The sequence below is a fragment of the Xylocopa sonorina genome, chromosome 6 (assembly GCF_050948175.1).
Source record: "Xylocopa sonorina isolate GNS202 chromosome 6, iyXylSono1_principal, whole genome shotgun sequence".
Taxonomy (NCBI): Eukaryota; Metazoa; Arthropoda; class Insecta; order Hymenoptera; family Apidae; genus Xylocopa; species Xylocopa sonorina.
The window spans coordinates 3,931,649-3,957,931 of record NC_135198.1 but is presented as its reverse complement, the minus strand read 5'-3'; the positions used below and the strand labels follow the sequence as shown (position 1 = coordinate 3,957,931).

The window sequence follows — 26,283 nt, the reverse complement described above, 5'->3', positions numbered from 1 at the left end:
TCGAGGCCCCCCAAGACGACCAGAATAAAACTTTCCCTCGGTCGCGAGTAGATCGTTCGGGCCTTGGACCGTCACGTTAGGAGGAGATACCGTTTTTCCAATAAGTTTGCCTCGCCTCCTCGCCCCGTTCGACGTTAATGATCCTCGCTCACGATCACGTATTCACGACTCCATCCGCGGCACAGACAGCGTCGCCTTAGCTGCGGGCTTGCGCCGTAATCGCGTCGCGCGTCGGCGAACGCGGGCAGTGCTTCAGCAGCTGTCGAGGCCGAATGGTTGGCCCCATCAACCCTTTTCGACCGCGTTCTCTCTCTCTTTTCTAATTCACCCTTCTTTCTTTTTTTATCTCGCTCCGACACCCTCTTATCGGGCCCGTCCCCCTCCACTCGTCTACGGTCTGCTCGTGCAACCACCGAGAACCTCGGCTGGAATCCTCGAGGGACAGGTGATCGTCGAAGAACGGAGCCCCAGGATACCGATCGGAGAGAACCAACATGAGGCACACGCTCGCCCTCACCCTTTGCCTATCGGTCATTCTCAGTCTTTATGGTAAGCGTCTACGGCCGTCGAGTCCTCCCTGGGGTCTGCTTGGTTCAACGATCGGGGACACGGTTTACGAGGCGACTGCTTCCTATCGATCCCGGTGTCCTTTCTCGATCCAATCGCGGTACTTCGTTCGGTAGTTTCTATTTCTTTTTTCTATTTCGCGAATAATCCTGTTCCCGAGTCGTAACGTTCGCTTTTGCTTGTGTGCTTGTGATAAATCAGTCAATCGAAAGGTGTTGGAGTTGCTCAGAACGTCCACATTGTGCTTCGTTTTACTACTTTCTTGTTTTTTTTCCGTTGAAATTGGAGTTTCGTTTGGGACAGTGTTATTTTCATGCAACGATTAAATAAAACGGTGATGGAATAGTATCGCTAATATTTATTTCATTAGCGAGTCAATTCGATATTAGTCTCGTCCCACGTCCCCTATATTCGTTCACGCTCCCTTCCGTCCGGCCCTCGTCAATAAAACGATGGTACAACCCATTTGAAAAGTGGATCACGTCGCTTCCTCGTGCGAGAGGAGTGTTTAATTCGCGGTGCTAGTGACACGACCGATTTAACAATAACGACAGCCGTGCCATGGTATATCGCGTGTATTAAAATATCTGGCGATCCGTGGTGCGTTTCCATGATCGAACCTCTGCAGGAGTTCGAGGTGTGCCATCATCGATTCAGCGATCTAATTTAACCAAACGCGATGGTGCAAACGTTAGTGAAATCGATGACGACGTGCTATGCGCAAGGCAGTCTCCGTTTTCCCACAAGATTCCCGTCCGTGTGTGCAACTTTGAATATACATCGTCCATGTAAAAACGGGAAGTGTGCATTTATGTAATGTGTTACATCGATGTTGGAAGTCACCCAACATTTGTGTGTGTTCAATTGCTCTTCTCCTCCAACGTATGGAATTCTCGCTAGAATCCTCTTTTTGGATCACTGTTTGTCAAAGATATGTACGCTTGTTACACAAGCTGTTGTTCAATCGTTCAACCTTTACGTCCTCTTATAGCGGATAGTGTGAATGATCGCTGAAACAAGATTAGAACGCGAAGACAAGCGGGATAAACTTATCGTGGCTGTGCTTTTTTAGGGCAAATAGCTGCATTGATTTTTATATCAGTTAGGGTCGCAGGTACGATGAACCCTTCGTCGTAGGCAACGTAGGATGTTTTCGAATGTTTGCCTCGCTAAATTTAATGGCGATGAATAAACAAACGCGTGTACGTATGTATGTACGGATGAGAAGTCGTGAGTTTGTGAAATGACGACATAAAACGCATTTGAAGATAGATGGTTCCATAATCAACGCGAGAGTTTTAATCAGCGTATTACTTTCGTTTCGAACTGACCTCTCTTATCGAACGGTCAATAATATTCATAACAACGTATTCTAAGTCGTTGTGAAGCTAATTATTGAGATTATCAAGTTTGCAGAATACAATAAATGCATAAAAGTATTTTTATTTTGAACATGACACGATGTTGCAAAGCCTTTGACAGAGAAATATTTTTGAATCTCTTTTTAAAACCTGCATTATAGCGAAACAATATTTTAATGAAGTATGAGAGAGTCAAATTTGAAAAATGTTAAGAAAAATATAATTGAGAAGAGGAGATTGAAAATATGGTCTGAATGATACTTGATCGAATTATTGTGTCCTAGGTATAAATGCGTTGCAATGTTATCTTTGCAACAGCCACAATGACAGCCGATGCGCCGACGAACATCCACCGGATGCCCTCAAGAAAGACTGTTCCGATCTGAAGGGTGGCTCGCAGTTTACAATGTGTCGAAAGATTACGCAAGTTATCGAGTTCAGCGTTAATGGACGTAAGCGGCATTGTTTATTTCTTCTCTCTGCAAAATTATTATTCCAATCTCAGTATTTAATTTCTTGATTGGTACCACAAATAAATACATTAAAAAAATAAAAACTAACAACACGTAGCAGCAATAATATTAATGATAATACTAGTCACTTAAACGACTAAGATTTATGTTATTTAGTTGATTATTTCATCGATAATATCATTATAAAACTGATTATCGCCAATTTCATATATTCTTCTGTTTACTCTTTTAGTCACTCTTGCTTGTATTTGTTTGTCTGGCGTAGCTACGAAAGTGCGTTTTAAATGTAAAACACTTAAAGAAGTGGTGTGTCTACGTAACGGCAATAATATTGACAATACCCGTCACTTAGAGGATTAAAGTTTAATATATTAATGTCATAGTACGTTATCACCGGTTTAACCTAGATTACCGCGGTATCCTTATTACACTGTGGCAAACCACGACATATCGTTCACTTGATGCAATAATGATAGATCTACTTCAGGAATCATGCTTTTCCAGAAGACAAATTTGAACGCCTTGAATTATCGCACAGTAGAACTCCTAATATTTAAAGAACCAAATTATTTTAATAACTATTAGAATAAATTAAAATATCCTAATCTTTAGAAATTCTAAAAGCAAATAGCAAAAATTTAACATAAAATTCCAATAAATATATAGTTTCTTTAGAGCAGCAAATGGACGACGTGCCCAAACACATTACAATAGCACGGTGCAACACCCCAGTTGATAAGTAATACGTTTTATATACAAATATTAATCAGAGCAATCGGATATTATGCATACGCGGAACAACTGATATAATTTATGGGCACAGCTAGCTAGCTATTAATTACACCGTATCGTATTATCGACGAATGATACCGAGTTTAATCGTTACTTGTGTTTGGAACAGTTCCACCTGACACGCGAGTGATACGAACTTGCGGATGGGACGAGTCGAACTACAAGGGCAAGTGTTACCAGAGAAGCGGCTTCGGCGGTCGTCAAGAGGTCTGCTCGTGTCTGACAGACTTTTGCAACGCGGCGACACCGAACGTTTTACCGCCCACAACTTTGATACTGTCTTGCGCCCTCGGCAGTGTTCTTCTAGCATTCATCCGTAATTAATGTTGAGAAATTTAGCATACTCCCGACCAGTCTACGATCAGACGCGTTCGAGATCGTCAGCACCGTACGAACAACTTCGTGACATCGCATTCGACATCCTCGAAGAACACAGAAACACGCGACAGCGTGTGAAATGGAGCAATAATACGTTTCGATGCAATAATACGTTTCGATGCAATAATACGTTGCGTACACTCGTAGCGGATCGAACTCTTCGTCTAGATCTTTCACGCGATGGTCTTTGCTGGCGATCTCGAGATTACTCCAAATGGACGAAGGAGTTCGTCCATGGGAATATGTTCTATTCGGAATTAGAAGAGACAATGCAGTGGCTTCCTCCTGTCGATTGGTTGGAGATTATCGTAGTTTTAGATGAGACATGCACGCTGGTTCCTGATTACCTGAACGTTTTCAAGTGAAATATGACGTGTGAGGATATTCGTGTTTATCTTGGTATCGATTATTATATAAATAACTCCAGAGAAAGTATAACGAGTCAAAGACGATTTATAATATGAAAAGATAAATGAAAAATGTAAATGTTTTAATGTTGGGACCGTTTTACGTGAAATTATGCCGCGATGAACGTTCGTATCAAAGTTCCCAATCGAACGATAAGATTTCACCGTGAAATGGTACAGGGATTCAGGAACGGTATGATTTTTTGGTACTTTTTCGCGAAATGTCGAACAGCTTGGCGAGCACTCCTCGATCATGCAATAATTCTTCTTGGGAACCTCCCATTTAGGTGCTGAAGGTGTGACTGCAGTCACATTGTGTTCACTTGACAATTTTTCTGCGTAGAAAAATAATTAATATATATATATATCACATACTATGTAAACAATTACACAAATTGTTGAAAGTCTATACGATGTTACGAAACGTTCGCGGGAAATGAAACGGAGCATATGTACGATACGTTCTTCTGCGAGGCGTGGGAAATATATTAGGGTTGCCGTTGTGGAAAATACAGGGTCTGTTATTTTCCTTTGTCCTGTCAAACGTTACGCGAAACCATTCATATCTGGCAAACGAAAAGGCGAGATCAAAATCTCGCATCGATCGAAACGGAAATTTTCATCCTACCTGTATCTCAATAAAGTGAAAATTACCGATTGTAATTATTTATACACGAGCAATAAAGATCGTCGTAGGACTACTAAATTTTGTAATCTTACGTTCTGTCTGCAAACTCGATCCCAGGATGTGCATTTCATGTATCATATAATTTAACGATGTCAGCAATATTACTATTTATTAAACACTAACGAGCGAAGTAGATATATCTATTAATTGTGTCAGGTACTTCGTGAAAATAAAAATTCCCGAGACGTACGTCAAATTTTTCTCTCGTTTCATTGTTTCAGCCGTGCAGCCAGTAATCTGCCATTTTTCGTCGCTGTGTTCGTTGTGACTATCGTTTCGTAGATTTGTATCATTCCTCTTTCGATATGTACATATAAGTTTCGTCGTTTCACGTTCGCAAGGAGTTTCGATTTCTTTTCGTCGTGGAGAAAACGAGAAAGAGAGGCAGTCTTTACACGAAGGAACGCTGACATGTACATTTACTAACTCAGAGGAAGGGTTGAATCGATTTTGGATAAGCGTGTATCAACGTCGAATTCGTTAATTTAACCGCAAGTTCAGTCTTTCCGAGAGTTTCAAATTCTTTCCTTTCTACGTTCTTCGATACGTACATGTTTAAGTTCAATATGATTTTCTCTGATTATCGCCCCTGTGAGCACAGTCCCTTTAATTCGTGACTCGTTTAGTGGCCATTTACCTTGTTACGTCTGCACGTTCGAACGCCAATGGTTTATTTAAGAAGAGCAAAAGAGTATTCCACTATCAGGTAAAAATGGAATCCATTGTATACATATATACACATAAAACGAGATAGAGAAAAGTGTACTTAAGGTTAACGCCACGTCTGACAACGACTGACATAGTGACTAGGTTCATTTCGTTTATACAAAATATTGTTAACTATCCGTACGGTTTGTTGGAACGCAACTTTTTTTAATTTTATTTTAATAGTCGATCGTGCGAGTTCGAGACTATAAATCATACGTGTGTACAATAAATAATTACATCGAGCAATTTCGTTGTTTAAACAGACGTTGAAAAGCGAGAAGACAGCGAGAAGATCGTTCTTGAATCGGGGTTAGGTGGACCATGCACCCCATAGCTGCACGAGCTAATCGATCGTCCATACAATCTTCGATTCCGTCTACGTCAACCCCGTCGTCCCTCCTCCACCCACAGCAGCAACAAATTCTTTACGGTCCTATCGCTAACCCGACGTTAACTCTTCAGCAATACGGAAGTGGCCTGCATCCCTCGTGCATCTATCAAGGGGCGCAACGTAGCGCTGGCCTCACCAATCCTGTCCCTTTGCATGTACAAGGTGTAAATACGTTTACCTCTCGAACTCATCCTGCATTCTACTTTGATAAGCAAATTATGACGTAATTGATAGATAAAGAAGTGGTTAAAAAAAAAAGTATTACAAATCTGATCCTTGACAATTACTCGCTTCATTTTTAATCCCAGGTTAATAAAACCTTTTCTTACCTTTTTTATATACCTGATTTTTTTAAATAAAAAAAATAATACTTGGAAGCAATCAAAGTATTCATTATGGATCGTGCTTTTCGTATAAACTCATTCATGAATCTAGGCAAAAGCAGCAGATGGCTACCGAAGAATAAGCTCGTACGAAATCAGCAATATTGCCAGCCGCAGCAACAGCAACAATTATCATACAACTCGAAGCCTTTGGTTCTATACGATCAGACGACGAACAATGCCCCACCTCCAGCGCCTACCGCATCGTTTTTAATTGCCTCCTCGACGTACACGCATGGCAGTTTTTCCGGTGATCAATACAACAATTCCGGAGTCACGTTAATACCGCAGCCCTACTTTAAGCCCCCGGAAGTGCAAACGTACTGTTTGGTCCCAGACCGGCAAAATATTCAGCAACAGCAACAAGAACAACCAGCGCACGGCAGCTATTACAACGTGCCACCCACGAACACCTGTAACTTGCAACCAGTTAACGCCAATTCAGCGTATCAGTTCTCCAATATCAGTCCTTATGCGACAACGACAAATTTCGCGAGCAACCAGGCCGCAGGCCCTGTCCAAACACTGCCCTCTAATCAAATCTTCCCTAATCCACCAGCGAATCTGGTCCTCGGTGGCTTGTACAGCGATAAATCTGCAGCATCGTCCAACACTCTCGACGCACCACCTCCTAGAGCGTCGCCCATTAAGACCAAAGTGCCCACCACCACCAGCAGCTCCCAAATTGCACCCATAACTCCTGAAAGTTACAACGAATGGCCGTCTCAAACTGTCGCGTCTTCCCCCAACAATCTGTTTCGCGCGAAGACGACTACCGACGGCGAGACCAGTCGAGAAACAGGTACGAACACCCTGGAGAAAGTTGCATCGACCGTGTCCACGAAAACCCAGGAAGAACAGTACTCCGACGAGTCCTCGGCCAGCTTCGATTTCACGATCGAAGCCGAGAAAATGGTCTCCGCGCTTTGCAATATATCATCGAACGACGTCAGCAAGGAAGAGACGAAGAACGATAAATCAAATTCAACGACGTTGTTCAGCGGGGCTAGGGACACCGCGTCGAATAAAAACACTTGGTTCACCGAGTTCTGCGCGGATTACGGAAGTGGCTCGTCGATCGCCATCCAAACGGATGGTCCGTGTGTAGACAGAGGCCAGTATCCGGAACTGCTGCGTAAAATTGTTTATTGGGGATGCACGGAGGCTGAGATCGTGCTGGACAACAGCTCGAAAACGAATCCCAAATGCGGCTGGTTGAGGAACCTATCCGCCGCCACTAAGACAGCGGTCACCAAATCCTCCACCTGTTTCCCGATTTTCGCTGGGGACCGCATCTTCGTCAGCGATTTGATAAACGCGTTGTTGCGCATTAGCAACGGTTGGCTCATCCTCGACAATTACCTGAACAAGCAACACTATCCGAGCTTGAGCGACAAATTCGACTGCGATCTGATCCGATGCTTCCGGTTATGGGAGGAGAGTACGCACGAGCTGCTGAATCAGATCGTCCAGACTTTCTTGAGGCTCGAAGAGAGCGGCGACAATTCGAGTTTCGAGCAAAAACCAGAGTCATTCGGTGCCTCTTTTCCAGGAGACGTATCAGTGTACACGAACCGCGATTTGTTCGATCCGTCCGCGGCTTCGAACGCGTCTAGACAGAAATCGGATGGTAAAACAGACGGTGAGGAAGCCGCTTGTAATGGCGGACAGTCGTCCACCGCGGGTCTGCGAAGCTTTGGTCTGTACAACGTCAGCCAGGAGAAACAGTCTCAGAAAGAATCGAAGTTGCGAAGTAAGTGGACCGTTACTGAGAATCTGATGGCAATGGACAGCGCGAAATCCGCGCCTGACGTTTTCCTAGGGCAAGCGGAGTCTGGAGCTCAAGCGAACGCTAGATTTCGCTCGAGAGGATGTGCATCCTCTGGGAAAGTCGACGCATCGGCGCAATCATTGAACGCGGAGTTTTTTCACCTCAGAAGCAAAGTTCTTACGGAGAACAACCAAGACCCATCCAGACAATGGCTGTTGAAGGAGAAGCAGGATTTATCCGAGAACAAGGTCCCACCGCACGAGAACGTGGACGCCATGTTCAGAATGCAGAGGCAGTTAAATGACAATTGCGACAGTAATTGTGCTCAAAATTTCTCGAGAGTCGAATCGTCGTTTCTGAACCCTCCGGTTAACCTAGAATCCATGTATTATCCTCCCGGTAACGAGCACGACAATTTTTATCCTAATTACGCCATGGCTCCTCCATATGCTGGAGATTATGGTGGTAAAGGTTCGAAAGGCTTCGAGCAAAATCAAGGGAACAAGCTAAATACGGATTTAGTGTACGTTGGCAAATCGTCGACGGGTCAGTTGGAGTTAGCCACCGTGCCAAAAGACAAGATGACCTTGCTCAGCCAGATCGAGCCGAGTGTCCCCGAGAAATCGTCGGAGGAGATGACCGCCAATCTGTCAGCCTGGTTCGCCAGCATGAGAAACACTGAGAACCGGCAAACGGCGTTCGTGAACTTGGCGGACGCGAATGCAGAAACCGTTATGCCACGTGGGCAGTCTCGCGCGGAAATGTCGAAGAACACCGTGAACCTCGGTAATTGCATCAGGCAGCTACAAATCGATGCGAACCGGCAATTCCAGACGCTGCAGAGCATGCAAACCGTCCAGGCAACACCGTGGAACGCGTATAATTTGATCAATAACCGCGTGCAAGTGCAACAAATCCCCGAGGAGTACGACAGCTCCGAGGATGTTCGAGTGTACATGAAACCAGGTAGCTACAACGTGCCAAAGAAGAGGCACCAGCGGAGATCTAACCGCCGTTTGGAGAGCTCGACCTCTCGGAACGTTGCCAACGGGTCCTTGAACAATCATCGCGGTTATTACGGTAATAAAGAGAAAGCGTTTTGCGCTGCAACATCGTCAACGCCTGTTCCTCGATCCATCAAGACCCCTGTGGCCACCGGTGTTAACAATCCTGCAAACGCGACGAGGAAACTACCGTTCCCGGCAACCCCGATAGTACCACCATCCACGTTCTCTCTCGAGAATTCGCCCAGGATCCTGAAACGGTCCGACGTGTCCAGCTACACGGTGTCCGAGGATGTCACTTGGAAGGCGGCCTGCGCGTCGGCTGAAATTCTGTTAGAAGCGTTGAACGTGAAGGAGGACGCTGTTTTCAAGAAGAAGGGGATCGATGAAGTTGACGTCGATGACAAGGATGAGGACATTAAGAAGGATGAGAACGACGGTGACTCACAGTCGCGAGTGATGCAAGAACAGCAGAAATTGGAAGACAGTTTCTCGGCAAATTTAAAGGAGAATAAAAATGGCTGCGGGGGTGTATCGAGTTACGAAGCGTCCGAGGATGACTCAGGCTCCACTAATCGGTTCTCACCCAATACAAGTATCAACGAAGTATCGCAGTTATCTGGTAATAAAAACGGTAATGATCGCAATCAGTTAAAGCGTAGTTCAACGATTATTTCTATCGGATGAGTATTTTTTTTAGCTTGACTTTTTTCACACGCCGTTTTAGCAAATGGTAAAGTGTATATTCTATATGTTCTACATTTAATATACAATGAGATATTTTAATTAATTAATTGAAATAGAATTAGATTACTTTTTAATAATTGAAGGACGGAAAATTTGAGAGCTTTCTGAACTTTATGATACAGAATTGATTTTAACGGGTTGAGATGGTCAACGTAAAATCCTTGAAACCATTGATTTGTTTCTATAATATCATTTTTGTAATCAACAAGTAAAAATATGAACTAGTTGAATTAGAAGTAAATTGGTGGTCTTGATGATGACCATTTTGGTCTACGATGTGTCCATAATGGAGGTCAACCTAAATTAATAAACATACATCAAAACTAATAACGACAGAGAGTTCGTTTTATAACGAAACATTATCTTTACCTTTCGGTTTTTACACGTCAATAAGTAAAGAAAAATGTATGTTCGCTGACGTATTAAGACGGTACTTCCGTTCTTCCAGCATTAAACATCGCAATATTTTATGCAGCTACCCATTAACAGGTTCTAGTAAAATGAACGTAAAAACGGACTCGTGGTTAATCAAAACTTTGAACAACGCTAACATGGCTAACAAGCAGAAACGTCGAAAAAGCAGCGCTGTACCGCATAGTTCGGGATCGTCGAACAGCTCCGCGACGGAAAACGAACATACAGCCCCCCATGTTTCGTTGGTGGCAAGCGGTACCGTGACAACCATGGCGACAACCACCACGGTGAAAAATCTTCAGCAGACCATCTGTTCGAGGAAAAGTTCGTGCGTCTCGTTGAACAACGAGCAAGCTACATCGGAGGAAACGGAGCGCGTCGTAGGGAAAGCCACTTATTCCGAGACTGTGCGACGCTGCGCATCCTTGAGTGCATCGTTCTCGGAGAAGAAAGAGTTCTGCAAGAAAAGCAAATTGAACATCACCGATGTATCGACGATTTGCAGCACCGTGATGCCGATCCCTAGGCGCAAGTGTCAAAGAAAGGACCTCGAGAGGTCCCACTATCTTTTGCACAATAGATCTCGCAAGTGTTCTGGGAAGAAAACGGTGAAAGGTTACGAAGTGCCCGATTCTCCGGTTGAGGAAACATCGAAACCTACGAGTTCGATGAAAAATGGTAAGAAGAAGGAAAGTGTTGGATGCGTAGAGTTTTTAGATGGGAAATTTGGTGGGAAAGCCAGTGATAGAGGCTGGTCTGTATGGTACAGCTCTAAACGGAAACAGAGTCTTAGTCCACTCGCGCTTAGCAAGTTAGAAACGATACATCAAACAGTTTGGGAAATGGAGGAAGCGGAAGTGTTCAAGTGTCCGTCTTCGGGAAATAGTACTCAGTCGTCTGCATATACGGTTAGTTTCTCTATAAGACTATCATATGCATTGCCAAAAAAGTTAAGCATTGGCTCGAAAGAAAATCAAGAATATATGCATAAACTAAAATGTAAAATATCTACCTAATTTATTAGATATTTTTGAGCCAAAACGCGGTACTCTGGTGCCAAACAGATATTTTATCGAGGAATGAATAAAATGTTTAGTTATTCCTTTTAGATCGAGGACTACTGCAAAGTCATTAAAAGTCCAATGTTCCTGGAAACCGTAGAGTACAAACTAAAGAATCGAGTTTACCACAAGGTAGAACACGCGGTTAGAGACTTTCGTCGTATTGTTCATAATTCAAAATTATATCATAAGGTTAGTGTAAGCCTCAGTCTTATTTATCAATTCGCTAATTTTTGCTAACCTTGTTGAAAATTTAATTAACACATCCAGCGTGAATGTTGGCATGTCATCAGTAACGAGTTCTACTTACATGTGGCCTCTGACACAGTTGATAGATATTCAAAATTAATTTTCTTAACGATCGATCAATTCCGGTGTCGTCGAGATTTATTTATTCATTAAAAATCGTAGAGACTTCTTCGCGATATATCTCAACATTGCGCTGAACGTGTTAATTCGATTCACATGCAAATCATCAATGAATTACCATGAACGTACAAAGGTTTATACGGAGAATGTGTAGTGTTGCGTGACTGTTAATTGCCGTTCAGGGTTTTAGTTTCTAACATTCTTTGAATACTTCTACGCAGGATGATCATGATCGAGTGAAAATAATAGAAACGCTATCGAAGAAACTCGATGAACTATTCGAAGAGCATTTCGCGAGTTGGGACTTCGATAACATTAGTGGTAGTCCAAGGGAAAGTTCGCCAGTGCTGCACCGATTTAAGAATGCTGGGCAAAAACCGGTAACTGGACGTTACGGCAACACGAGAAAAAGTTCGCCTTCTTCGGTCACCGAAAACATATGATACCATTTGTATATGCTTTTCCGCGACACCGAAAATCGTACTCGAAGAATTATTGTGGCTTTAGTTCGCGGTTATATCCCATTATGCATCAGCAATTTATATTACTATTAGAGATTAACGGATAACTAATTACATTGAATTTGCCTAAAACTGTTAGATTCGAAATCAAGTATACCTGTAAGAATCGATCGTAATAACGCTCTCTAGTCATGCATCAGTTAAGTAAGCGTTCTACGGATTTTCTTCTTTCTCGCAATGCAATTTAATCCGTTAAACAAAACAGAAAACATTTTTTCGTTTATTCTTAAAGAAGCGAAAGTTTAAACGTTAAGTATTCCAATACACACACTTCCGATACACATTCCTATAAGATATTACATCTTAAATCGGACGAACAGGATGATAGTTATTTGGTATTTTGTATTGCTCATATTGTACAACAGAAAATAGTAACTCTAAAACATGAGAACACGCGATTATTCACGTATTAAACAAGATTTAAAACCGGATTAAACGAAAGTAGTGAAGACGAATAAAATATTATAAGAATAATGTAATTTCTCGCTTGTAATTTGATCGATAAACATGAGATACACTAGAAGAGAATAGAAAGAAGAAAGGTATTATAATAAACAAATTGTACTGTAGCACAAATAAAGGATGGGACGAGAATGGAACGATTTGAAAGAGTATTTGAAAAGTCCCGCGATACCGCGAGAGAACTGCGCAGGCGTCGCACTGGCATTATAATCCTATAAAGTTAATGCGCACATACCGTAGAAATGTCAGTCGTGCGGTTCGTGTAGTGTGCGCAGATAGATTATAATAATGTCAAACAGAACCGAGGGGACAGAAAGATGGCCGTCGAGCGGTAATTTCGTGATGCACGGGGTGTAGTCTGTGAACGGTGTGTCTTAAATTCTCCTACGATTTATCGTACTCATAAATATTATCGTGCGATGTGACCGCGTACTGATCACGACCGTCCTGTGAAGCAGACCGTGTCAAAAACGGAAGGACAACGACGTAGAGGGATAGAAACGAGGGAAAAAGAGAGAGAGAGAGAGAGAGAGAGAGAGAAAGAGAGAAAGAGAGAGAGAGAGAGGAGAGTACGGAAAGGAGAACGGAGCCAGTTTGCACGTAACGAGTGTAGAAGCGGTTCATTGCTCCGTTGTAACTTGTCGCCAAGATGGATTGGGATTCGATCACGATGGCGAGCCTTCACCTAACGATGACCGAACATCAATATTACGAGGACATTTTTAGTTATTGCTGCGAGAACACCGAGAGTGACAATGTGCCGGTGATCAAAGTTGCCGAACTACTGCGCTCGGCGAATTTACCAGGAGTTGTCACGATGAAGGTAAATTTTAAGTCCATCCGTCACACACCTAGCCTGTCAGCTGTTAGTTCTCTGTCAAACGCGCGATTAACGTCTCGGAACGGTGTAAAATCTATTTGATCGTCTCGAGGTGGGCGTTCAATTCGCGATCTACACGATCCAACATCGACAGATCATGAAAACTTGCGAAGGTTAGGATTAAATGACTGTTACGAGGGAGTTAGGGATATTGTAATTAAGTAACGAATACAAGACAGTCGGGACCTGTACGTGTCTGAATGGGAAATAAGACAAACGCGATAAAAATAGTTCTCCGTGATCTGTTTTCGACATAATATCGATACATATGCATACTGTTATTTATTCCCAATATATGTTTATTGATAAATAAAATGGAAGTTCGAATTTTTTTTTATTATAACATTTAAAATAGTGTAAATTTAGAAGTAATATATTTAAAAAATTGAAATTAGAAAGTTTAACTAAAATATCAATCGTACATCAGTGACATATGCTTTTTTCATTTGCAGATATTGGATATCTGTTTTGGAACTGAAGCGTCGCACATCGGTACACATCTTGGAAAGAAACAGTTCTTTGTACTATTGAAACTCGTAGCGGCCCATCAAGCTGGGCTTAGCATCCGTAAAGACATAATTACCATGCCTTTGGACTTTCTAACGTTACCAAGATTCACTTGGTTAACGTCTAGAGATGAGGATGGTAGGAGAAGTTCAGATTCGGAGAGGGCCATGAAAGGACACCATCACGCACCCGAAAGCACTACAGAAAGTGAAAGTGAAGCAGAGTCTCCGAGGGAGACCGGGGGTAGCACCGATTCACCTACACCAACAAACAGTGTTATACAAGACAGAAACAATGACTTAGGTGGTGAAACAATATTGGACTCTGTATCCGGAGGTTGGCAAGGATTGTTGGTATCAGAGGAACAAAGGCAACTATTAGGTACCGAAGAGGAAAGCTCGGAGCATCATAGTAGTGACGAGGGTGATGCAGATGGCGAGGGCTCAGACTTTCCACCTGAGGAAGTGTGGATAATTAGTGATGAACAGCGGGAATATTATGCTGCTCAATTTGCGCAACTACAACTAGATCCTGATGGACTTTTGCATGGACCAATAGCCAGGCCATTCTTTGAGAAGTCTGGACTTCCTTTGGGAGAACTCAGTCGCATTTGGCAGCTCGCGGATATTACCAGAGATGGAGCATTAAGTTTACAAGAGTTTTTCGTCGCTATGCATTTGGTTGTGCTACGAAGAAATCATGTGCCTCTACCTGACGTTTTACCTCCACCTTTGTTGATCCCTTTGCTTAAACAGAAGACTGCTCCACCACCTGCTCCACCAGCTACAGTTACTCAAAAAACTACTCCACCTAATGCCACTGGTACCCGAGAGAGGAATAAAGAGTGGACAAAATTTGTCGATTCACCTACTGGTACTAGCAGTTCTCTAACTAGTCCAGGTTTACAATTAGTCAATTTTGATTTTCAAAAGTCAGCCGTTGAAAAAGATCCGAAAATTTTGCATCCTGTACCTCTGCGTCTGACACCGGAAGCAGCAATCCTTGCTTCTGGTACTAATGGTAATAATAGCAGCTGCACTACATTAGGAGACGATGATCTCCAAAGGACAGCCAATGCATTGGCGCAACGACCCCTAATTAAAAAACCACCTCCACCTCCCGAAGAAGGTATCATTGTTACCCCAAAGAAGGAACCACCGCCTCCACCACCACCCAGACCATACAGAACACACACGAGAAGTTCTAGTCTTGATCTTAATAAATTAGGTATATGTTGCTACCAATACACTGCGATACTATTCACCCGTGGCTGTGAAAGCAAAGTTTTACGGTTCAAACTGTGCGCGTTCTTGTAGGGAAAAATGGTCAAAGTTTCCTTGGAGCACCTCCGCTAGTACCACCAAGAATCTCTCCTGGAATTGTAAGTTACCTGTTGCCTATTTTTCGATACCGTTCGATTATCGAATTTCGTCCATATTGGAATTATTAATAATGAAATCTGCGTTCAGTTAAGCTGCTTTTTATGGACCTGCACAGTAGATATTTTTCAATATTTTATACACACGATGTGTTACGGGATTTGGAAGGTTAACCCATTCGCGGACACTTGATAAAAGCATTCAAATTACTATATATCACCACGATGTTGACATTCATATTATCACAGAACAAAGTAATTCGTAGCTTTTTCATTTTTAACAAGCTTGTGCGTATGACCGTAATCATCTTGTCTTATTAAGCAAACACGGTAATTTGGCGGCGGCCACCGTTGTCGCCCTGTCCGCGGAAGGGTTAAAAGTTGCGCAGGCAAAATTATCGTTATAAAGAAAATCTTGTCATGTATCCTCTACTACAGACTTCGCCTCGAAAATTGGTTGGTCAAAAAAGCGAGGGAGAGGGACAAAAAGCCTTAAATGAAAATCAAGGTTTTGTTGCTGATTTTTCTCACTTTTCCCCAAAGAGCGAACTACCTGAAAATCCACCGTTGGAAACTCCGCAATCACAACAATTTACCGGTGTCTGTGGTGCATTTCATATTTATAGGAAACCAAGTCCAAGTAAGTCTTTTACTTCGTTTCCAATTAGTGTTCGATGTAAATTTCGATCATGCATTTGAATGTAACTGTCCTTGGTTTAATTGCTCTTAAGGTATTCGAGAAATAGTGATATCTACCGAGACTATATGAACTAATAGAATCATATAGAACTTTGCAAAAATTAAAGGACATTCTAACTTTGCTTGTGAAGGTGAAAAATGGGTGAGGCTTCAAATATTTCAAAACATATTTCTTTTCATCTCGTTTCTAGAGCGTGAAGGAGGAGACGAGGACGCCACGAAGGATGAAGCGGAAGAGCCGAAGAAATTAACATTGCAAGAGTTGCGAGAGAAGAATGCTGAGCTCCGATTAGTTTGCGAGGAATTAACGCACGAACTAGCCAGCGCGCTCCAAGAACGTATAAATCTTCGTGCGAAGCTCTTACTTCTAACATGATGTAATTTTTCATCGCATGTTACGAAGAGTCCGAACTCTGAACTATCGATTTTTCCTAAATTCATTTGTAAAATCGAGTATCTCATGTGTCATGCTAGTCTAGAATATTTCCTTTCGCAATGTTTCGTATATTCACAATAATTAGCATAATTAAAAATTATTATTGCTAATCTAAAAAAAAGGTATCGGTAGAAATTATCTAACGTTTAAACTGTTCAACCTATTTCCACTTGTCAGTTGCTGTGTTTTGAAGCATTAATTAGATTTTATAGGTCTATTTGTATATTTTTAATATTTTAACTGGCACACGCGCGCAACGCGTAATTTACTGATGCTTACATATATTTGAATTGCATTTTAACGATGAAAAAAAACGTAGACGTTTTTACGGCTATCAAGAATGTTTAAAAAAAATATCATCAAGAAAACGTTAATGGTTATCACATTTTATCCTCCTTCATAGACTTAATTCCAGTGTGCATTATTAGAAGTGTGGGTACAAATATTGTAGCAACACCTGCCACTCTCTAGTATTTCAAATGTTATAGCATTTTAACGTTTAAATAATTTAAAAAAAAACTTATATATTTTTTATGCATAAGTACTATGCTAAATTGCTAAAAAAAATAGTCCTTTATATATTAAAGAGTTTTTAAAGTTGAACATTTGCATCAAGCGCTAAGTGAAAGCTTGATTATTGTATACTGCGAAACTATTAAAAAACAGAACGATGAATGTTTATTGTTTACGAGGTAAGAAAATGAAACTGTATTTTCGTATTGCTGTACAACCAGAATTTTTCACAGCATGGCATATATAACTAATCGGTATTCCTAAAAAGAAAAAAAAAACGAATGTGTTACAATGTATTTCATTTCGTGATAATTGTACATAGCAAATAGAATTAGAACAAGGAATGAAAGAAAATGAAGTCTGCAGGAACAGAACACTCAGAGAATAAATATACTTTAAAAAACAAACATTGATGCACCTTGAATCAATTTGCATGTAAGTACGTTATTCTACTTTTGTTTCATTTATAATAAGATTATTCAAATGTCGTCTTCAATCTTCAATTAAACTACGGGCGTTTTCTACAATGGCCCATTCAAAATCTTTAAAACCCTTTTAGTACCAGGCATTTTACGGAGTACATACGAAGAATATACGAAGATTTGGTATGCATCGGCCCGTGGCAGTTTTCGCATAAGGACCGCGGGCCAATAGATTGGGCCACGGGCCGACAAATCGGCCCATTGGCACTAAAAGGGTTAAATGTGTCCACAAAAATATGAATTTGTATGACCATCCATAGTCTAACATAATAAAAATATATTTAATTATTTGCTACTCTGGTTATCCTAAACATGGTGATTGCATTTGTATATAAATACGATGCTCTTAAAAAATTTTTATTCGATGTCACTATAGAAAACTAATTTAATATCACTGAGAAATGTTAAATAACAGACAATTCCTTGTGCCATACAGTACAATATTTTAACGATGTTGAAACCAATATTGCCGCCACTCTTATGGTGGCCACAAAAACTTTTGTTAAAATTACTTACAAACGTTTCGATAATTAAGTGAAAAAAAGAACTTTTTCTAAGTGTACAGAAAATTGTATAGAAAGTATATCATACAGATTAACTGTTAATTTACCCATTCCTCTTATTCGTGTAACTCTGTAAAAATGTAACAATATTATGAGAAGAGATAAGATGTTCGAAGAATTAAATAAAGCATTGTCTTAATTTCGTAACAGTTTTTATTGATGTCAATGCACGAATGACAAATAATATTAATAATACAGAAAGAGGTCACAAATATTTTTAAAGAATGTGATGAATGAGAATTAATGATAAAAAGGCAAATTAAATATAACGTACATTACTCTTGCCGAGATAATGTACGATTACCATATAAGTTACGTTGCATATACAACTGTGTAACTTCCACAAATGTATATTATATTTGCATGTGTATTTTTCTATGTCATCTACGAAATATGGTTTAAAACTATGAACAAAAAATTTTAATCGGTTAACATCACAAATCCAAAAAAAGCCTGCTTTATTTTGTACTTGTTTAACAATCGACGCCTATCATTCACATAATATCAGTTACAAACTATTTTCTGTGCAAGCAATTGTATGTATGCTAAAATACTTTGAATTCCGTGTTATTTTCGATTTCTGTTTGGAAACTCTATCCTTAATTACATGTAACATTTTTTAACTCGAAATATCCATACACAACAGCGATATGCTCATATAATAAACATCATTGTACAGAAACGTTTAAGTGGACGCATTACGTACAAACACGTGAACACGTTTAGTTATCTTTCGTTTGAATGTACTTAATTAAATCGACCACACGGTTTGAGTAACCGTATTCGTTGTCGTACCACGAAATTAATTTAACAAAATTATCGTTCAAAGGTATGCCGGCTTTAGCATCGAAAATACTGGAGTGGTTATCACCAATGAAATCGGAGGATACTACGTCGTCTTCGGTGTAGCCTAAAATTCCCTTCAAAGGCCCTTCAGCAGCTTCCTTGATTTTCGCTTTAATAGCATCGTATGTTGCAGGTTTGGCGAGTCTGACCGTCAAGTCAACGACAGACACGTTGTGCACCGGTACACGGAACGCCATACCAGTCAGCTTTCCGTTAAGAGCTGGAATGACTTTACCAACAGCTTTAGCCGCACCAGTTGCAGCGGGGATAATGTTTTGAGCAGCACCACGACCATCTCGCCACAACTGTTATATAAACGATAAAAAAGAGCAATTAAATGCGATGAAATGGAATGACGATCCTAAATTCTTTTCGATCGGTAGAAAAAAAGGAAAAGTTCGCGTACCTTTCCGGAAGGTCCGTCAACAGTTTTCTGGGTAGCGGTGATGGCGTGCACAGTGGTCATGAGACCCTCGATAATTTCGAAGTTATCGTGAATAACTTTAGCAAGAGGAGCTAAACAATTGGTGGTACAGGAAGCATTGGAAATAACTTTGTAACTTGGATCATAAGCTTCCAAGTTAACACCAACAACAAACATAGGTGCATCAGCTGATGGGGCAGAAATGATGACCTTCTTTGCACCACCTTCCAAATGGGCCTGAAATATTAAAGAAGAACATTTATACATACGAAACTTACATATTTAAATTAAAAAGAGTTGTATAAAGTTTTACATACGGAGGCCTTCTCTATGGTTGTGAAGACACCAGTAGATTCTACAACATATTCAGCACCAGCTTTCGACCATGGAATAGCTTTTGGCTCGCGTTCACTGAACACAGCGATTTTATTGCCATTGACAACTAAGCAACCTCCCTCAGCTTTAACTTCTCCCTTGAATCTTCCATGAGTGGAATCATATTTGAACATGTACACCATGTAATCCAGACCAATGAATGGATCATTGATGGCAACAACCTGATAAAATTATGATAATTAACAAAATGAAGAACGTTTTATATGTATTGAAAACCGAGAGGTTCTCAAAAAGTCAGGAAATTCTTTAATACCTGACCGCCACGCTCGAGGGACGCCCTAAGCACAAGACGGCCAATACGGCCAAATCCGTTAATTCCAATTTTACTCATGTCGTCTTCTTCGGTACAACTGGAAAACGAACGGATTAATTCTCGATTACCTACGTTTAACTTGGAAAATATCTGTTGATGTTTGTAAAATAATTTTTGTGCTACCGACGCGAACAAAGTGAATCGTATTATACGCGACATAACCTTAAATAAACAAATTTGTTTCATTTACAACATTATTTCTTATCGCATTGAGCAGTAATATGTTTTCAGTAAATTGCAAACATGTTTACTAGTTAATACACATGGATAGGTATAGTAATTTATAAATCATATTACACACGAACTGATTTGCATATAGTTTCAATTGTATTTTGTTGGTGAAAATATTGCAATTTGGGTGATTATAATCTCAATAATTTATGAATATAGCCACACTAAGAGTAACTTGATTGCTTGAAATATTTCAACGTTAACATTGGAAGTCGTTTTTCTAGGGATTTTAATTTGCACGAACAAATTAAATAATTTATAAAAGTCGAATATATGCTACTTTGGACTCTTATCTTATGAATCTATATTACACTAAAGGTCATTCAAGGTCACAAAGATTCGTACCTCTCAGTCTACTTGTCCTTGATGTCGAACGTGACCGTTGTCACATGCTAGTATCTCGGTTTTTATAGCAATATATATGTGAATATTATCAAAAATATATTTAATATAATACACTTAATGTTACATTAAAAATCTAAGAACGGAATGATGTAATTACAATTATCACGATTGCTCTGCATCACTATCAGTTTTTACCCAACTTAGAAAAAAACCTCGATATTATCAGTTAAATGAATTGATATAATTGAATAACCGTACAATTATGTACTTTCTACAGAAATATCGTTAAGAAATAAATGAAAACGTCGAGGCAATTACGAAGGTAACATAGACTCATGAAAATCGATTAACCGGTGTTTTCGTTTTTAGTAAGTAATTAGAGTTGTACAGAGCTTAAATAATTTGTAACAGAGAAAATATTAGGCTACATAACGATATACAAGTAAACGATAGTAGAATCTCTAACAAACAAAGGAAATTCCGGCGAAAGTTGAACCCAACGAGTTCGCGGAAGGGTAAATTCAGACATGTTAGGAAATCATCGGCACACGTTTTCTGGAAGGTTCTTCAACTGAATCTAGATATACTACTCCGTAGCAATTATTGCAGGAAGATACTTATTTCAGATGACGTCATATCAGCCGGTATGAATAAAATGTACATCGTGCACATAGTTCCAGATATAAGTCTGCCACGGTTCTAATTATTCTAATGCTACGATTGTTAACATAAAACGTGAACAACTGTAATTTACTAGGACCGATAAGCACGAAGCGATGGGGATCTGCTAATTTGTAAATAAATGATACGATAAGTCGAAATTGTATTAAAAAAGTGGTACTCACAGGAAAGAACAATCTGCACGCTACGCTTACCACAAAAGCAGTGTCATTTGAAGGGCAGAAGACGGTAATATAACCGGCATCAGTTTTAGACGTATGCGCTGTAACCGTTTTCGTGATTTCGGTTATTATCGGCTAAATTCGGATCACGTGAACAGGCATTCTTATCGACGTATTCAAAAGCCGCGAAATTTAAATTTCTATTACCGAAGAAGAGAATCGACGCATATTTTTATACTTGTGCAATGGCGAGCGGTTACTCGATCAACAGATTTGTTTAAATGGTATAAATGGTAATGGTACGTTTATTCTTATAATAGGGAAAACACAGGCAAATATACAGTAACATGGAGTAAATGTGATACCATGATTCTGAAATTATTCAAACTAATAAGAAATGCGGATAGATTACACATAAGAGACCTTATGATTATTTGTATGTCATTATTACTAAGCAATATAATTAATCTTCGTTTGCTTCGTCCATTTCCTCTTGTACAGGTACCTGTATGTTACCAGAGTCAACTTGGTACATGTACTTTATTAAGTCCACCACGCGATGTGCATAACCGTATTCATTGTCGTACCTGTAATTACCTTACATTGTAATTGCTAAACAAATTTTATGTTTACGTTATTAGTTCATTTCTTCGCAATGAAAATTGTTTTTTCCCTATTGATAATTGAAAGAGTGTTTAAAAATTCCCTACAAAATGAATAATTTCGTATTATCGATGATCACCAGGCAACGACTTTGATGAATGTACTTGTTTGAGGAATGCCAGCTTTGGCATCGAAAGTACACGAGTAATGTGTGTTATTGAAATCGGATGATACACAATCGTCGTCTGTATAACCCAGTATATCCTTCATATCATTCTCTGACGCTACTTTCATGGCTTCCTTCACTTCTTCGTACGTTGTAGGCTTATTAACTCTAAAACGATTAAAATCGCGCGTGTATCCTTGTATTCTACTTAATACAATTCACGAAAGTGCTACCTGAACGTCATATCGCATAAAGAAACATTTGCGATTGGTACTCTGAACGCAATCGCAGAAATTTTTCCTTTAAGCTCAGGGATAATTTTGTCCAATGACTTGGCCGCACCCGAAGATGTTGGAATGATATTCTGAAGAGCACCCCTGCCGTCTCTCCATAGCTACATTAATGAAACGTTTCAGTTTCAAATGAATGAACGAAGTTCAAGAAAATACTCGAGACTTACCTTCCCTCTCTCAATAGGTCCATCTAAGGTCCTCTGCATCGATGTCAAGGCGTGCACGCTACTGATCATTACCTCGATCACTTCGAATTTGTCGTGCATCACTCGAATAATCGGCGCTGCACAGTTTGTCGTGCAGGAAGCAGCCGATACTATTTTACCTTTCTTCGGATCGTAACACTTGTGATTCACACCGTAAACCATCATCGGTGCGTCTACAGAAGGCGCGGTAATGATCACCCTTTTACCACCCCCATCCATATGTAACTAGAATTGGACGAGACCAAGTATAATTAATGTATTTTGAAGACGATGTTATATCTCTTTTAGGTAACAAAATGTGTTCTTTATATCGTAAAGAAACTTTTAGATTAATGTAAACAGTAGATAATACGATATTTAGAAATCGAAAGTAATTAAGAAGGAATAACAATTTCATATCTTACGCTGGCCTTCTCTAAATTAGTAAAAAGCCCAGTAGCTTCGATCACGTAAGTCACACCCGCTTCTTTCCATTTTATTTTACACGGATTTTTCTCCTGTGACGTGACTATCTTGTTCTCTTTGAAAAGAATTAATTAGATTCAGCATATCAATTTTAGATGAAAAAATTAATTGCTAGCAACAAGATATGCATATAGAATGTACATAAATGCATACGTACACGAACAGATTATTATAACATAAGAGTTTAAAGTTGAACATTTAGTTAAAAGTACCTTCGATCAATATTAGAAAATTAGTTACTGATTATACCTCCGATAATAATATTCCCATTTTCACACTCCAGTTTCGTGGGATAAGGTCCGTGAGTCGAATCAAATTTAAAGAGATATATCATATAGTCAGTCGAGATATATGGATCATTGATCAACTTAACCTATTACAACATAATTGATATTTACTTGTCCCGTACACGAGCACGTTTCAAGTAATTAATCGTTACCGTAATATCTTTCTCGATACAAGCACGCAGACACATTCTCCCTATCCTTCCGAATCCATTAATTCCTACAACTACCATAACTTCTGGATCAGATTATTAATTAACTACGAACAATATCAGTTTGCGACTTGTTTCGAAATTGTATGTCGCATTCATCAAATTTTACGTACACTCACTTCTAATCTGTGACACGTCAAAAAGTCAATAGTGCGAATTTGTATGCAAAATTGAAGGTATAGGTAAAAAATCGTTCGAATGGCAGTACTTGAAAATATAAATATAAATTTATCACATACGTGTAATGAATGAAGAATCTGTTGAAGTATAATTACATTCAATTATTATCATAAATGTTAAAGAAAAATTAAAAAAGGAAAAGAGACAGCGATGTCCTAAGAAGTTCTATGAAATATGCGATCAATGTACGATTATTATACACATAGACAAATAACGCAAGGATTATTTCAGTACATACCATTTAGAACGTAATTCTACGTTTCCTGGAACTGGTATCGTAAATTCACATTATTATTGTTTTTTTTTTCACAGAGAACGATCTGCTCTACTAACAGCTACGAAATAGTTTGACATTACGAAGGAACCGTCAACATCATTAATGAAGAGAAATATAAAGCTATCGTAAGGCGATACAAGGTGAGCAGTCGTACATTTACAGTCGAGGAAGTCAGTTCGAGTGAAGACTGAGAAATACTGAAATGGATATTCGTGGTGAAACAAATTTCTTCTTCAAGAGCTTCCATGGTGAGTGTATCTTAATACCATTAGAACATTTCTAATAATTTTTGCGATACAATGAAAGAATGTTTCAATTTAACAGCTTGAAGGAGACACGAGTAATTTGCGATGTACGAAATAAAATGGATCACGCAATTTGATAATGTACTTAAACACAAGTATAAAATTGCTGTGAAAATAGAGCGCAATCACGTTCGTTACAAAATGTATAAGGTAATCGATTGAAAAACACGAAACTTTATCAAAATTATATCAAACTTTATGCTATTTTCAATTTCAGAATAATTTCAAATGTTTCGATCGGAAAATGGATGTTTCTAAATTGGAAGTTACCTTTTATGTCATCGTACACGCGTTACAGAATGTAAATTACGTATCCAGCATGAAAAATGAAATTGAATTATAATTGGACATGTTAATACAGAGGAAAGAAGAATTTTTGATATGACAGAAGCGATGGCGATTACAGCTGGACCACAAACATTTTGACGAAACCAGCTCATCTTGTCTTCATCTCGAAATTATTTAGGTGAGCTCGTATGTCGCATAGATTGATAGATTGATAGACGACGATGTGTGTGAACAAATTTATTATTAACCATGAAGAAATTGTTTGATTGAAAGAATATTCCATCTTTGAGCGAACGAATGCTTTCGTCAATTATTTAACTTTAAGTGGTTTTGAAATTCCAAATTCTCGTGTGAATTCCTGTATTTATTTTATTATCCTGATTGGGTTCTATAATCTTCACCAATTGCTTTGTGCAACTCATTATTCTCAGACTGAATAGATTTTTTGTCGTGACAGACCTGTCAGGAAGTCCATTTTCTGTTTCTTCAGATTTTCCGAATTTTCATCAGAATGGTCAATAAAATTGTGTTTTCGTGTTTCATCTTCTACCTCGTCGCCTATTCGATAATCTGTGGTCCATCTTGGTGGGGTTTTCACGAAAACCTCATTAACAGGAATTCACCAGTGAAATTTTGCAATAATTTGCACGAAACGAATCAAAATCTGAATATATACAGGACAATTGCCACGAATAAATCATTGAAATCTTAAGTATTGCATACAGATAATGTAAGTTATTCCATTTCTTTCATTTCTCATTTGCTTCGAATGAAAACCGAATTGACCAGGCAAATGAGCAGACTCGTAGATGTTCAGACGTTGAAGAAAAAGAATATGCTTGTCGAAATTATTTTGAGGAATTATTAATACCATTTTTCTCTCAAATATACAGAAATCGATATGCATTCTGCTATCATCTAGCCAATTAACATCATCGAAATTTGAAATATCATTTTAAATGCGAATGTACATTTAAAAAAAATGATATTTTTATATTTCCATGATTTAATTCTGATTTACGCGTGTGTATTCGTATTTCGATATTTACGAGAGACAAGTGTTACAAAGTTCCTCGAAATAATCGAGAATTAATTCTGAAATATTATATCAGAAATTATAGTTGATAAATTACTATATTTTTAATAATATTAATGATCAACAATATTGATGTTCGTTTACATCAAATCGATCGACTCACGCTACTATCGGTCCGAAAATATTCCTTTACGATATTCTTATAGATGTGTAACTATGGATAGAATTATTTTTAGTCAAGATTTGATGACATTTATTTATTTTTCATAGGTGTGTGTCAAATGTGTGGTTAAATTTAGATAAAGTAAGATACGATTCGACTGCTACAGATGAATACGAATCTGCAGCTTACTTCTGATATTGTAGTCAATCTATTAATTAGTAATATTAATGATTAATTAACATATGCGATGTATTTGGCGTAGGTAATTAGATTTTGTTAGATAAAAATTATTGGAAGATATGCACTATAATGTGCCTCGAGGTAGAAGTAAGGGTTTATTCGTAATTGTTTGACAAAATGAAAGTCATTGAACTCAGAGATCCTTTTCATCGTTATGTAATAACGATGAATGCTTTATTAAGGATTCTCTGACGACGACGACTTTCTTGATTC

At 39.1% G+C, this 26,283-nt stretch overlaps 6 protein-coding genes across 7 annotated transcripts in view; 3 read left to right on the top strand and 3 right to left on the bottom strand.

Annotated features, from left to right (window-relative positions):
* The window catches only part of LOC143424547 (putative hydroxyacid-oxoacid transhydrogenase, mitochondrial), a 146,651-nt gene that overhangs the window by 116,178 nt on the left and 4,190 nt on the right, over positions 1–26,283 (bottom strand). The window lies entirely within an intron of this gene.
* Positions 398–3,659, top strand: LOC143424578 (uncharacterized). The gene is made up of 3 exons (XM_076896728.1): positions 398–549; positions 2,213–2,380; positions 3,303–3,659. Exons 1-3 carry the CDS (start codon positions 495–497, stop codon positions 3,515–3,517), a joined length of 438 nt encoding a protein of 145 aa, XP_076752843.1. The 5' UTR covers positions 398–494; the 3' UTR covers positions 3,518–3,659.
* Positions 5,089–12,245, top strand: LOC143424504 (uncharacterized). The gene is made up of 5 exons (XM_076896585.1): positions 5,089–5,927; positions 6,201–9,557; positions 10,160–10,992; positions 11,194–11,337; positions 11,736–12,245. The coding sequence occupies exons 1-5, from the start codon at positions 5,696–5,698 to the stop codon at positions 11,955–11,957; spliced, it is 4,788 nt and encodes a 1,595-aa protein (XP_076752700.1). The 5' UTR covers positions 5,089–5,695; the 3' UTR covers positions 11,958–12,245.
* Reps (RALBP1 associated Eps domain containing) lies at positions 12,741–16,725 on the top strand. 2 transcript variants are annotated; one of them, XM_076896658.1, is made up of 5 exons: positions 12,741–13,320; positions 13,830–15,111; positions 15,201–15,265; positions 15,806–15,902; positions 16,153–16,725. In XM_076896658.1, the coding sequence occupies exons 1-5, from the start codon at positions 13,147–13,149 to the stop codon at positions 16,335–16,337; spliced, it is 1,803 nt and encodes a 600-aa protein (XP_076752773.1). In that variant the 5' UTR covers positions 12,741–13,146; the 3' UTR covers positions 16,338–16,725. The 2 variants fall into 2 exon arrangements, with proteins under 2 accessions (XP_076752773.1, XP_076752771.1); XM_076896656.1 differs by having other exon boundaries at positions 15,701–15,902.
* Positions 18,390–21,487, bottom strand: LOC143424562 (glyceraldehyde-3-phosphate dehydrogenase 2). The gene is made up of 5 exons (XM_076896706.1): positions 21,356–21,487; positions 19,875–19,971; positions 19,543–19,782; positions 19,208–19,462; positions 18,390–19,106 (listed from the first exon to the last, which is right to left on the bottom strand). The coding sequence occupies exons 2-5, from the start codon at positions 19,950–19,952 to the stop codon at positions 18,678–18,680; spliced, it is 1,002 nt and encodes a 333-aa protein (XP_076752821.1). The 5' UTR covers positions 19,953–19,971; positions 21,356–21,487; the 3' UTR covers positions 18,390–18,677.
* On the bottom strand, positions 21,816–23,602 carry LOC143424447 (glyceraldehyde-3-phosphate dehydrogenase). The gene is made up of 7 exons (XM_076896502.1): positions 23,525–23,602; positions 23,335–23,458; positions 23,025–23,140; positions 22,582–22,845; positions 22,355–22,515; positions 22,095–22,289; positions 21,816–21,939 (listed from the first exon to the last, which is right to left on the bottom strand). The coding sequence occupies exons 1-7, from the start codon at positions 23,600–23,602 to the stop codon at positions 21,816–21,818; spliced, it is 1,062 nt and encodes a 353-aa protein (XP_076752617.1).

Excerpts from the sequence above, each read along its gene's own strand:
- LOC143424562 (XM_076896706.1), bottom strand. The coding sequence starts at position 19,952 with ATGAGTAAAATTGGAATTAACGGATTTGGCCGTATTGGCCGTCTTGTG. Across the intron at positions 19,783-19,874 it reads CCCTCGAGCGTGGCGGTCAG|GTTGTTGCCATCAATGATCC; the intron begins GTATTAAAGAAT and ends TAATTTTATCAG. Across the intron at positions 19,463-19,542 it reads CAACCATAGAGAAGGCCTCC|GCCCATTTGGAAGGTGGTGC; the intron begins GTATGTAAAACT and ends TTAATATTTCAG.
- LOC143424578 (XM_076896728.1), top strand. The coding sequence starts at position 495 with ATGAGGCACACGCTCGCCCTCACCCTTTGCCTATCGGTCATTCTCAGT. Across the intron at positions 550-2,212 it reads GGTCATTCTCAGTCTTTATG|GTATAAATGCGTTGCAATGT; the intron begins GTAAGCGTCTAC and ends ATTGTGTCCTAG. Across the intron at positions 2,381-3,302 it reads CGAGTTCAGCGTTAATGGAC|TTCCACCTGACACGCGAGTG; the intron begins GTAAGCGGCATT and ends TGTTTGGAACAG.
- Reps (XM_076896656.1), top strand. The coding sequence starts at position 13,147 with ATGGATTGGGATTCGATCACGATGGCGAGCCTTCACCTAACGATGACC. Across the intron at positions 13,321-13,829 it reads CAGGAGTTGTCACGATGAAG|ATATTGGATATCTGTTTTGG; the intron begins GTAAATTTTAAG and ends TTTCATTTGCAG. Across the intron at positions 15,266-15,700 it reads CAAGAATCTCTCCTGGAATT|ACTTCGCCTCGAAAATTGGT; the intron begins GTAAGTTACCTG and ends CCTCTACTACAG.
- LOC143424447 (XM_076896502.1), bottom strand. The coding sequence starts at position 23,602 with ATGGTAGTTGTAGGAATTAATGGATTCGGAAGGATAGGGAGAATGTGT. Across the intron at positions 23,459-23,524 it reads GTATCGAGAAAGATATTACG|GTTAAGTTGATCAATGATCC; the intron begins GTAACGATTAAT and ends ATGTTGTAATAG. Across the intron at positions 23,141-23,334 it reads TGGGAATATTATTATCGGAG|AGAACAAGATAGTCACGTCA; the intron begins GTATAATCAGTA and ends TTCTTTTCAAAG.
- LOC143424504 (XM_076896585.1), top strand. The coding sequence starts at position 5,696 with ATGCACCCCATAGCTGCACGAGCTAATCGATCGTCCATACAATCTTCG. Across the intron at positions 5,928-6,200 it reads TGTCCCTTTGCATGTACAAG|GCAAAAGCAGCAGATGGCTA; the intron begins GTGTAAATACGT and ends TCATGAATCTAG. Across the intron at positions 11,338-11,735 it reads ATTCAAAATTATATCATAAG|GATGATCATGATCGAGTGAA; the intron begins GTTAGTGTAAGC and ends ACTTCTACGCAG.